The sequence below is a fragment of the Astatotilapia calliptera genome, chromosome 7, assembly GCF_964374335.1.
Source record: "Astatotilapia calliptera chromosome 7, fAstCal68.1, whole genome shotgun sequence".
Taxonomy (NCBI): Eukaryota; Metazoa; Chordata; class Actinopteri; order Cichliformes; family Cichlidae; genus Astatotilapia; species Astatotilapia calliptera.
The window spans coordinates 44,318,008-44,330,142 of NC_137428.1; the positions used below are offsets into that span (position 1 = coordinate 44,318,008).

Sequence of the window (12,135 nt, forward strand, 5' to 3'; positions counted from 1 at the left end):
ATCAAGTCATGGCTTTTAAAGTAACGGTTTAATAACTGTAAGCTTGAAGGCCTGTGGTACATAGCTGATTAATAGAGATAGGTTGTTCATATTTAAGATTGAAATATTAATTAATGGTAGGACTTCTTTGTGAGTCCAGCATTACTCACAAGTATTAATGATTGTAGTGAGGCCTACTGTAACTTACAGGTAACCTGCATTACACAGTATTTACACTTGAAACAGCACTTACGCTAAAATATTTATGTAAACATAAAAACTTTTGTTTTATAGCCTAAAACAGCCTAAATAAAATGAGTAACAGGAGTGCCACTGCCTCCATGTTAATACATTTAACCTGCTACTTCAGTGCAACACAGAGAGTGGTATTTTTCCTGAAATGAAGAAGTCATTTATGTTAACAATAAGGAGCATTTTGATTGGTGTAAATACGGCCTAAATGTGAAAACATCTTTCAGGCCATGTCAAGAAACACCTCTGTATAAGCTCATCATCATCTTCAGTGCTGCAATCAGCAGTGTACGTGTTGGAACATATTTTCTTTTTTGAAGTTTTACTGATGTGTTTAGATTTGTTTTCATAGGCACGAACAAGGAAAGTGACTTTGAAATCAGTGCCTTCAAAGCATTGTGCAGTTTTACAACAGTACTTACACTGCCTGGTAAGGGGAACTGCTTAAAGGACAAAAGCAAAGTAAAAAAAAAAGTCTTGGGGTGCACTTTAATTTAATTAAAATATTAATTAGAAACATGTATTAACAAAATTAAATTAAGAGTAAGAACTTCACTAGAAGAAGAAACTGCCTACAGTCTTTTGTTTACTGACTGCACTGTTTCAGGACAAAAAGACCATCAGCAACAACTTATTGTCTTAGCATAAATGAGGCTAGATGTGCAGTTTGTAGCACTGTAACACTATTCACTGTGCCGGCCCAGCTGAGAGACAAACTCCCTAACACGAAGCATGGACAATGGCGTGCTCTGTCCACGTTAGTTGCATGGTGACGATGATGACTAAATTATGGTGAGAGAAAAAACAGCTGAGGGTTGTGCTGAATGTGATGCAGCAAATAAACTATCAGAGCAGTTTTTTGAGGGGAAAAAAAACTTTCATAATAAATTATATTTCTGATTTGACTTTTCAGTTCTGTCTGCTTTCTGTTCATGTTTTAAGGAGGTTCAACTGTTAACTGGACTGATTGCAATTCTGAGTAAACGAGTTCAATTTGAACTGCAGCAACAATAGTAGCTGTGTGCTCTGGATGTATGGCAATGACGTCTCACACTCTACTTCTATCCTTCACTTAGAAATGTTTTCTTGTCCTCCAAGTGTTAAAGCTCTACGAACAGCTAAACTTTGACAAAAGTCTAATCTTGTCAATCTTTTGCAGCATCGCACTATCAGCGAATCCCTGAGCTCCTGCAGTGATATATTATTAAAATGCCTGTAAAGAGCAACGTGCTCATACAGTCATATCTTAAGTCAGTTAGGTGCACATTAAGCCAGACTACACTTTGGTTGCATTTTGGCACCTCTCGATCTTTGTTGCGCAGCCCGGTTGACCAAGCCACATCACTACCTGGCATCACTACATTTAAATGTGCCAATAACTTGACTGAACTCAGACTCATAGCAGCTAAGTACCATTCTAGGAACTAGTCTCTGGAAATCTGCAAGATGAGATTAATTTCTCAGTAGTGAATTTTGGTACAAATTTTTTTAACTCATCAAAAGAAACATCAAATCCAAAGGAGTATGCTACAGCCAACCTCAACTTTGTGAAACAAAAATCATGTTTGAAAAATGTTACCATGTGGAGAAAGCATTTATTCAGTAACATTATTTCTGAAGACTGCAGAAATTTAAATGGAGCAGTTCAGTAATAAGTGAGGGCTTATAGAAACACTGTACTCTTATATGTACTCTTACAGAAACATTACCTGTTTTTTTAAAGGGCTTTGTGTTTGATCACAGCTCAGGACTAGGGCTGGGTATCGTCACTGATTTCTAGAATCGATTCAATTCCGATTCACAAGGTCCCGAATCGATTCGATCCATGATTCGATCCAGTTCAATTCGATTCGATTTGAATTGGGGAAATTTTGCCTCAGAGAGTCAGAAATATTATAATTCAGATCATACATCAGTACATTTCCATATTTTTATATCTATAAAAAGAAAGCTGAGACTTTATCAAAGGTGTGAGCATCACAGCAGATGCCTTTGTGTCAAAGTAGCTGAAGATAAAACACAGAAAAACATGAAGGCGACTTTCTTGGCCTGGGATTTTATAAAAATATTCTGCAGTACATCAAAAACGAAAGAAAACCATTAATCAACATATGAACATTACCTGATGCTGCTGAAGTGAAGCAGAGCAAAGTTACAGAGGTTTGATTAGAGACACAGCTAAGCGTTTTGCAATTTTGCATAATTTTAAAAAGTTTAAATTTGTTCAGAAGCCTGTTGAACAGCAGAAATGAGGCTTTGTTTTTGGAAGTAAGTAAAAGGAAAAATAACAGTGTCTGACAGCGCTGTAAACAACGGTAGACTTGTGCATAATAGGCAAGCGAATAATGCAGAAAACAGATTTTTAGACGGGAAACTGTTCTTGAAGTACACTGAGAGAGAGCGAGAGAGAGAGAGAGAGAGCTGTGCATGAAGTGGGATTTTATCGTGGTGGAAGCAAAACAGCAAAAGTCAGAGGGAATTCATGACGATGTTTATGTGAAGCGCAGTTTGGATCTTCTTTTGCTGCTGGTTCGGTCAATATTGTTTGGAGAGAGATCAAACTAACAGCTTTACAATCAGCGCAAAAAGGGCGTAAACACAAAGCGCGGACCCGCCGAAACATCAGAATCAGCGAGCTGTCGGCTTTCAGCCCCGACTGTCCGTGCCGTCGGGTGAGAAAGGCGACATCTCACTGATTCTGATCCGTCAGCGCTTTGTTTTTACGTCTTTGTGCAGAATCCGTGTTCCTGCTCTCATTTACTGTTTTAGCTGTTTGGTGGTTGTTGAAATCTTGTGAGGTTTCACCTGAGATTCTGGCATTTCTCAGGTGAAATTTATTTCGGCCAAAATAAATTTATATTAAAAAATTGATTCAGGATTTTAATGAATCGATATCACGTTATCCAAGCCAGAATCGATTTTAATTGATAAATCGATAATCAAAACCTACCCTACTTGGGACCACACTGAAGTGACTATGTGGAAATTTGCTGCACAAAAAAGACAATATCATATTCAAACCATACTCCAAAGATATGTATTTTTTTCTTTTATTAATGTGATATTTCATTTTGTAAAAAACAACAACCCCAAAACAAAACAAAACAAAACAATAAAAACTAAAAATTGAATGTTGCATGAATTTCATGGAAAATGCTTTTTAATGAAATCTTTATTCATACTAAATTATAATTTGGTTACAGTTTCTTAAAAGGACCATTTGGAGAAAGGGAACTGACTACTATATAAATTTACTTCAAATTCAATTGAGTTTTATTTGTGTGGCATCAAATTACAACAGTGGTTGCCTCAAGGCACTGTATATTGTAAGGTAGAAACCTACAATAATATAAATACAATCTTAAAATCTTTCTTTGAAAGGTTAGTGGCCAATTAGGGGTTGCAGAGGGGCTCCAGCCTATCCCAGCTGCTAGAGGATAAGAAGTGGGGTATACTGTGGACAGGTCACCAGTGTGTCAAAGGGCCAACAGACATGAAGTCTATTTCAATGTAAATTTCTTTAAAAAAAATAATTATATACTTTTCTATAATTAACTACAATTTTTGACAGAAAGAGAAAAAAAACAGTTGTGACTGACTATATTTAAAACATCTAGGTACTGCACTAACTGTTACTAATGTCTGTACCACAGAAGGAAATGCTGGTGGAGCTAAAACAACTGCATATTTACGTGAAAACATTTCTGCACAACCACGGGTAAAATTCGCTCCTCTGGCTTTGAAAGTTGAACTGTGCGGAGGAGAATTACAAAAGTATCTGTAAACAAATTGAATTACGGTACAAACTCTCGTGACATCAGAAATGTACCAACCATGTCTTGTTTCAGATTTTGTAAACAGTGACAAAAAGTAGTTTACAACTGATCTCAGATTCAGTAAAAATACCAGTGAGTTTTAACAGTTAATAGATAGAGAGCAGGTTCATTCGGTGAGTCAGTAAACATAAGCGTGTTCAAGAGTTTGGGGTGTTTTAAAAACAAACAAACAAAAAACTATCTGCTGATCCCATCAGATGAAGCTCAGTCTCAGGGTCTGTGTCCACAGGAGCCAAACATTCCTTTCACTGCAGCCATTCCAGCCCTGCCGTACATCGGGTTGTTTTAGACAATTCAGGGCGTTTGGTGTAACACCTCTCATAATGGAACAAACTGTAACTAACTACTTAATATATAGAATGTTCATTTTATATATAGTTGTATGTCCTTTGAATTATCTCAGATATTTTAGAAACAAGTTTTTGCTAAGCTTTTGAATTGAATGTTTGTTTGGGTTTAAAATTGGGGAGACAAGGTGTCTCACTCAGGTGTAGCTCCACTCTTAGACACTGTAGGAGAGAGCGCTTGTCAATAATCTATCATATCATCGCATCGTACTTCCCCTCTCAAGCGTCGAGTGCTGGAAAGCAGGGTCAACCCTTGCGTGCAAAATCATAGCTATGGATTGGTACAATGGCAATGTTGATTATTGACCTCAGTAGTTTGTCCCCACAGCAGAGTAGGTGGCAGAGGTGGATGCTTCCCTGCGGGTGGTATTGAATGGCGACAGCTCAAGCTCGGTGGTGGTGCACTCATTGTCAATGTTGCTAGTGGCAGTGGTGGGGGAGTGGGGCGGGCCACATTCGTCGCAGCAGCAGCAACAGCAGTCCAAGAAGGCTCTGGCAAATGGCTGGCATAGACAAAACAGCAAAACGGGCGTCACAGCCGATTTGCAAAAGAGCATCATCTGACTGACAAGGTGCAGAATGTCCAGGGCTCTCCTGGGAATGGTGGCCGCCATATACACATTAATGATGTTGCAGATGTTCTCTGGAATGATGCAGAACCCATAGAGGATGGCCAAAGCTACCACGGCACAGTTCATCTGGCTTTCCAGCTGAAGCTGCTTCTTGCCCCCACGGACACAGGCCCACTCGGCGTTGCGGATCTTGCGGGCAGTCGCTAGTGAGCTGCAGATGGTGAACAGCGTTGGCAGGCAGAAAAAGCAGCCAAAGTACCACCAGAGGCGTGCACTGTTGTAGGTGAGCCCCAAGACATAGAGTGTGTCCGGGAGGTCTGTTGAGATGCGAACTACACAACGTTCACATGGTGTCACATCAGGTGGCTCGTCGTCCTCAGTGACCAGCTGTCTGATCAGCAGCTCAGGCAACGCCAGCAGCAAAGCGCCCACCCAGATGACCGCCAGCTTTGCAGTGGTAGATGCCCAGTTCTCGATCATCTCATAATAGATCTGCACGTTGGTGGCTGCCCGGAAACGATCAATGCACAGAGCACACAGTGTGAAGGTTGTGATCCCAAGAGAAACCACCTGGGAGAAAGGCTAGAATCAGGTTAAAAGTTAAAAGTACAATTTCATAACTGTAACAATTATGTGAAGTAAAGTAAAAATAAAAAGTACTTTAGACCAGAATTTGTCTCTAACAATGTTAGCATTAAATTCAAATAAATCTAAAAAAAAATTAACCATGATAATATATCAGAAACGTGTCTTAAAAAATTGTTTATATATTTTTTGTATGCATAAATTGTGTGTATTTTTTATGTATAGATGGACAGTTTGCATCATTTTCACATTTGTACTAAATACAATATTCCATAGTCACATTTTTTAGTTACACTCAAATTAGATAATTAGTTTTGAAACAGTTTCAGCTAACCAGACTATTTATGAGTTCTTGGTGCTAATGAAGCCTCCAAACACTTGTTTTTATACTCCAATGTTTTCAGCTTTTATACAGGAAGCCTGGCTACAGAACCTGAACACAGAACTGTCAGCAGAGTTTTGGGAAAAAGCAATTTATACATTTATTTGACCACTTTGTATTGTGGGCGTGTGTCAAGGGCAAGAGGCAGGATGGATAATCAGAAACTGTGTGTCTTACCTGTTGGCTGGTGCGAGTGGTATCCCAAATTGCTCATTCTTAACTTGTAACAAACGTGACACAAGAGCAGTCAATCATTAGTCTCCGCCTCTCCCCCATGATATACACCCACAATGCAAAATCAGGGTCAAAACTGTCATATTGAAAAAAAATTAGATATAATCAATTTAGACTTTAAAAAAGGTCTTCATAAAAAAACTAATTTTATGTTGGCCTGTTCCAAACTGGATAAATCAATTAGAGATCTAAAATCAGACTCGGCAGAGTTTTTAGGTGTGTCACACCCACTGTTGCAATGTTTTTATTTACAGTGTTCACTTTGATCAGGCTGTTCACTTTTCAGCTTTTCAGTTATCTAGCTTTTGGCAGGACCTCCTGATAAAGGATTGGCTGATCAGCTCCAGCTGCCCTGCCAGCCTCTCTGGCGCCATCCCTCCTCTGCAGTGGAGCCGCATACCACACCTCGCTACATTAGGTGACAATAAGGCGAGGTGATGACGTCAATAAACTCATGTAGGTCACTGCCTCAGACAAAAAGCTTCCACTGCTAAGAAGCTTAAACACAATAAATAAGACCTTTTGTCTCCAGATGTCACATTAAAACCCTTTCAGTTGTCACAAGCTGCAGACATGATAACTTGCTATGGGAATTTAGGTAAGCGCCAATTGAACAACAACTGTCAGTGTCTCAAAGGCAAAGGTATGATGTCTTTTGTAATAGAGTCAGTAGAAGAGATGATATTCAGATAAAAAATGTTTTTTTAAATAAAATAAAATTAAAATTAAATGAATACATTTGTGAGAATAAATGCTTTTAAAAGTGAGTCAGTCCCTGAAGAGTCATGGTATAAAGGTCCAACTTTAAAGCAGAAATATTTTTTTATAAAAAACAGTTTGACTGAAAGGAATTTTTTCCCTCTGTATCATGGGTACATTTCATTTATTACCCATCTGGATACTGGTTTTAGGGGTATCCAGAAACAGGCAGCTGTAGCTGATGAGTGTCAGCTAAACCTCATCTCTTTTATGTACAGCCTATTGTCCCTAACCTTTCTTATGAATTCATTAATATGTAGGGAAACAGAAGAAGTTATGAAAACGTTCTGATTGCCCCAGGGTTTTGGACCTGGGGTTTTCTGTTATAGTCTTTGAATTTTTGTCATTATTTAACGTTCTGTTGGCTCTCAATTTGATCCATGTTGTTTTTTTTTGTTTGCCACAATATGAAGCATCGTAGACCACGGGTCGTGGTTCGATCCGTAGTTCTTTCAGTCCTCATGTTAAACTATCCTTGTAGAATATGTAGCAAAAAGTGCTCCTTTGAATGGATGGATAAAGCATATTGTAGCGCTTTGAGTACTCAGGTGGAGTAGCAAAGTGCAGCCTATTTACCGTTTAGTTCTTTGTGTCAGTTTCTGGTTATTTCCATGTGTACCCCTTCCTATTTATTGTTTTGTACAGTTTATATCTTTTTTAAGCCTGGATTATACTCTGTTGCGGACACAGGGACCTCACACCCCAACAACCGAGTAGATATTACTGTTAAGCAGGTTTTAAGCCTGGATTATACTCATTTATTGGAGACCTGATGTTCACATAGTTAATGCATTGGACAACTCATGAGGTCACAAAAAGAGGCAGGCATGCAGACCCCCACACTAACTGTCTGATCACAAAATTTACGTCACAGGATCACAGAAAGTATAGACTCCTCCATCATGAACCGCTATGTCAAGTCTTTGTGTTTGAGGCTGCCATCTGTTTAGTCACTTTCTATTTTTACTTTAGCAGTCTTTTGTCATCTGTGCTTCGTCGTCTAGTTTTAGCAGTGGTTCTCCACCTGCCCCCTACTTGCCTCAATCATTGTCTCTTATATTTATTGTCTCAGTCTCTCTTTGTCCTTTGTTCCACTTGTTGTGTTTTCCATAGCATTTCCCAATTTAGTAATTATTCCTTCTGACTCCTGGGTGTTGGCTTTTGCTTTGAACCGTCTATCGCACATTCATTAAAAAGGCTCACTTTAGTAACCTTCATCTCTTGCTTACAGCATTTGGGTCAGCAAAACTACAACCAGTTTCCAGGCAGGAAATGACAGTCTTGTGTACTTGGTATTGAGTTTTACTTCTCCTGTCTCGTTGATATTAATTTGTTCCGTTCTGTGTTCCTTGCTGTCCCAGTCTCATCTGCATTTATTCTTGTGACTTCTCATCTTCATCTGTGTAGTTCTCCTGTTCTCCTCCATGTAAGTTAAGCCTTGTTGCCCATGTAGTTGTGTTTTCCTATTTTACTATGGTAACCATTGCTCTCTGTGGCTCATGTTGTTTGCTTCCTCTGCCTTGTTATGTCTATAGCTTCCACCCGTGTGTCCAGCCTGTTGCCTCTCCTCTTGATATCCAGTGTGTACTTATTATCTCTGTCTTCTGCTGTCCTTTGTCATTGTCCTACCATAGTTGTGTGCTCCTTGCTACATGTTTTCACTATTATGTACCTGTAGTTTTCCCTAGAATGTATATTCCTGGCTCCACTTGATTTAGTATTTTGTCTTTGGATGAAACTCCAGCACTAAAGCTGTTCTTGAGTTCACGTGTGGCCTCCATAACATGCAGTGGCACATATGTAGAGTAATTTTTTAATGTGATATTATATTCGATTGAGCATGTTGGGTTTGACCAGAAATGTAATTTTATTTCTCCTGAAATTATGCAGTGGGTTAAGATGAAACTCTACACACACAGTGTGGGTTTCCAAGAGGAACATTTCATGTCAACTATCATATATACGATGTTTAGTACATTTTTAACATGACATTATTACATCCCTTTAAGTTTTTCAATTTGAGCAGAGTTGACCTTTAATTTTGAAATAAAATTTAGCACAGATGTAGAGTAGATGAGCCTGTGGAGAAATGTATTGAAAGTTTCATGTCAACTATGAAGAGCCACTTTTGATTAATGTTTTGAACACGTGTTGAAGTTGAGAATAATGTTCTTTTAACATGTCAGGAATTATGCACCTGGCTGAGAAGGAACTCTGTACAGATATATTGTGGATGCAGGTCACATTTCAAGAAATCATGAATGAAAAAGCTCATTACCAGCAAAACTGAAAAGAAGATAAAATGAAACTTGGGGATTAGGGGGAAAAGGTCCTGGACCTGGTCCTGGAATAAAAACTGATATATGGACTGACTCACTTTTGAAGCCAGTCTCAGGTAGTCATTGGAGGATTTATTGTGTATTGAGGAGGAGAACGAAGGAGAGCGCTTTGTGTAGATGCGCAAAACAATTTAGAGGTTCACTTGACCGCGATGGTCTCACCTGTAAGATGAACTCGGCTACAATTATATCTGCTGCACCATGAGGGACTACCAAACCATCACTACCCCACCACCCTGCCTCTCACCTCCAGATAGGGGATAATCCTGCATGAGAACTCTCCCAGCAGCCATTTCTTGGTGAGCTCATGAAACACCACAAGCGGCAAGCAGAAGAAGATGATGACGAAATCCCAGAGCGCGAGGCTGGCTAGCAACGAGTTGGAGATGCTCCTCATGTAGTAGTTGTGACATACAATACACGTGATCGACACGTTCCCAATGATGCCCACTGTAAAGATGAGGGCGGCGGTTATCAGTACAGCGTAGGCTCCGTACGACTCCGCGGTTACCGGGTAGAATGGATTCTTTACCTGCTTGCGTCTGGTTCGCGTGTTCACCGGAACGAGCCGCGTGGTGTCGGGAAAGTCCGGGAGAGAGTACTCGTCCTCATAGTCACTTGTATTGAGTCTGAAGGGGGGGTCGGCTTCTAGCTCCTGCGCCATGGCCACAGGTAGCGGTTCGCTGTGCGTCGCCCTGCCGGATACGGCAACCCGCCTTTGCCTTCGTGTGCGTCCACTCATCCTGCGCGTGCAGTTGTGTCCATGCTGGGTTTGTTTAGACACTTCATTGCTCGGCTCATCTTTATCATTTTCTTTCGTGCCTAAAACTAAAACTTCTGGTAAAAATGACCGAGTTCCACTTTGGGCATCACCTTCACGCAGAGAGCGCCTGGTGATCTTTTTCTCTGGCAGCTCAGACGACGAGGAGTTTAGAGGAACCAGCCATGAGGCTTCTGCACTCGTACTGCGTGTCCCCCCACGGTCCTCCTGGCTGACTGTGCGCCATCTCCGGCTGTGCACATTCCTTTCAACGGTGGCGGATTTATTATAAGGACTAAACGTCGTCTTTGTTTTGTCCCAGTGAAGTTGACAAACGACGGCCTCGCTGCACAGCCACAAACACAGGAGACTCAGGGCTGCACACATCCTCATGGCTCTGGCTAAACCGCAAAATGAAACCGTGTGATCGATTGATCCATCTCTGGGTTTTGATAGTTTTTAAACTCAAATCTGCCGCCAAACCGTCAACTTTCTTTCATTTTTGTGTACACAGAGCTTCCTCGAAGTCTTTGGCCGTTTAAGAGTGCTGCACCTTTCACGTTCGGGTGCGTCCCAGTGCGTCTCCAGTCCGGAGGCATCACCGGTGAGAAAAAAAAATCTAATCGGAAAAGTTTTTAAACTGGGCTGAAAACTGTGAACTAAATAAGTAAATCCTCAGCGTCAGGAATTGGGTGTTGGGATGGAGAATTCCTGAGTAGGTCCACAGTACGTTTCTGCACGCGTGGCAGGTCCGGAGCGCCCGGGGACCGGAGTGGAGCACCGACGAATGCGAGACACGACCAAGCTCGATGTGACAGAGCGTCTAAGAAGAGGAGGAGGGAGGGGGACTAGGGCCGGGGGTGGTGGTTGTTATCGTCTCTTTAACCTGCTATTGAATCCCACCGGATACTACATTAAACCGTCCAATATTCTAAACGTGCTTTGGTACCGATGTGTATCGTCAGAAAAATGATGTTTATGGTTGCTCCAGAATTTGGAAACATGTTTATTTCATTTATATTTTTGTACTTAAGAGTTCATGTGAAAGGTTTTCAGGCACTAAAGGGGAGCATACGAAAAACAACAACAACAACACATATAAGTTGAAACTTCCTTTAAAAGAAATGTGTTGTTGTTGTTTTACTCTTGTGTGCCATCAGATAGAAAATTTGGGTATTAAATAGTGCACTAGTACTGACCTGTACTATTCAAACTTAAACAGGATTTAAAGGTGCACATGATGCAGACATGAATTGAGCCTAGTGTAAAGGAGAGTGTGTGGTCCTCCTTGGGCTCTCGTGCTCTGAGGGGCCTCGGGATGTCTGGGGCCCGGATCTCCTCCATGCCTGCTTCATGTCCTGGGGGCAGGGCTATGGCTCCACACACCTACTATTAGACACTTAGGTGGAGAAACCTTATAAATACCACACACACACACACACACACACACACACACACACACACACACACACGCACACACACAGGTGTACAAACAGGTACTCACACGTCTTGGTTGGCTGCTGCCTCTAAACATATCGTGCTAATGTGCTGCTCAGTAAGATTCAGTATTTATTATTTACTGTTATTTATGCTTATGTTGGTTGTTACTGTGGTTTCCCTGCTGTGTTTTCGTTTTGCTTGTTTGTTTTTTTAGCAGGTGGTGAAGCAGATTTTCAGTGTCTTTTCTCTCTCTATCCCTCTTCTCCATTTTTCTTTCCCTCTCTTTCTGTTAACTCTCTTCCCAACTTCTCTTTTCTTCTTATTTCTCTTTCCCACCCCCGTTCTGATTGTAATAACTTAAAATAAAAAATAAAGATAAAAAAAAACTATGACAATCAAGTGGGCCAGTATAGCAATAGGTCCACTTGGAAAAGTAAATCTGTTTGGCATTTTTCTTGGGCTTTAAACAATAATTCGGATTGCTACATGCAGACAGGAGAGGCAATAAACAACAACAACAAAACACAAAAAACCCCAAAACCCCCCTAAAACCTCCACAACAGTGTAAGAGACTGATAGAGGAACTGTTTTCTGTATAACTTTATGTCATTACTGCTGAAAGGGCGTCTATCCTACAATAATAGGGTATC

General features: G+C 40.6%; 1 protein-coding gene across 3 annotated transcripts; it reads right to left on the reverse strand.

Moving 5' to 3' along the window:
- Positions 1–2,271: 2,271 nt before the first annotated feature.
- On the reverse strand, positions 2,272–10,967 carry gpr37a (G protein-coupled receptor 37a). Of its 3 annotated transcripts, none has more exons than XM_080304537.1 (2): positions 9,818–10,967; positions 2,272–5,556 (listed from the first exon to the last, which is right to left on the reverse strand). In XM_080304537.1, exons 1-2 carry the CDS (start codon positions 10,436–10,438, stop codon positions 4,723–4,725), a joined length of 1,455 nt encoding a protein of 484 aa, XP_080160663.1. In that variant the 5' UTR covers positions 10,439–10,967; the 3' UTR covers positions 2,272–4,722. The 3 variants fall into 3 exon arrangements, with proteins under 3 accessions (XP_080160663.1, XP_026030556.2, XP_080160662.1); XM_026174771.2 differs by having other exon boundaries at positions 9,533–10,967; XM_080304536.1 differs by having other exon boundaries at positions 2,272–5,568; positions 9,533–10,967.
- Positions 10,968–12,135: the final 1,168 nt, after the last annotated feature.

Coding starts and splice junctions, on each gene's coding strand:
- gpr37a (XM_080304536.1), bottom strand. CDS start 10,438: ATGAGGATGTGTGCAGCCCTGAGTCTCCTGTGTTTGTGGCTGTGCAGC. Junction 5,569..9,532: donor GGATTATCCCCTATCTGGAG/GTGAGAGGCAGG, acceptor ACCTGATTCTAG/CCTTTCTCCCAGGTGGTTTC.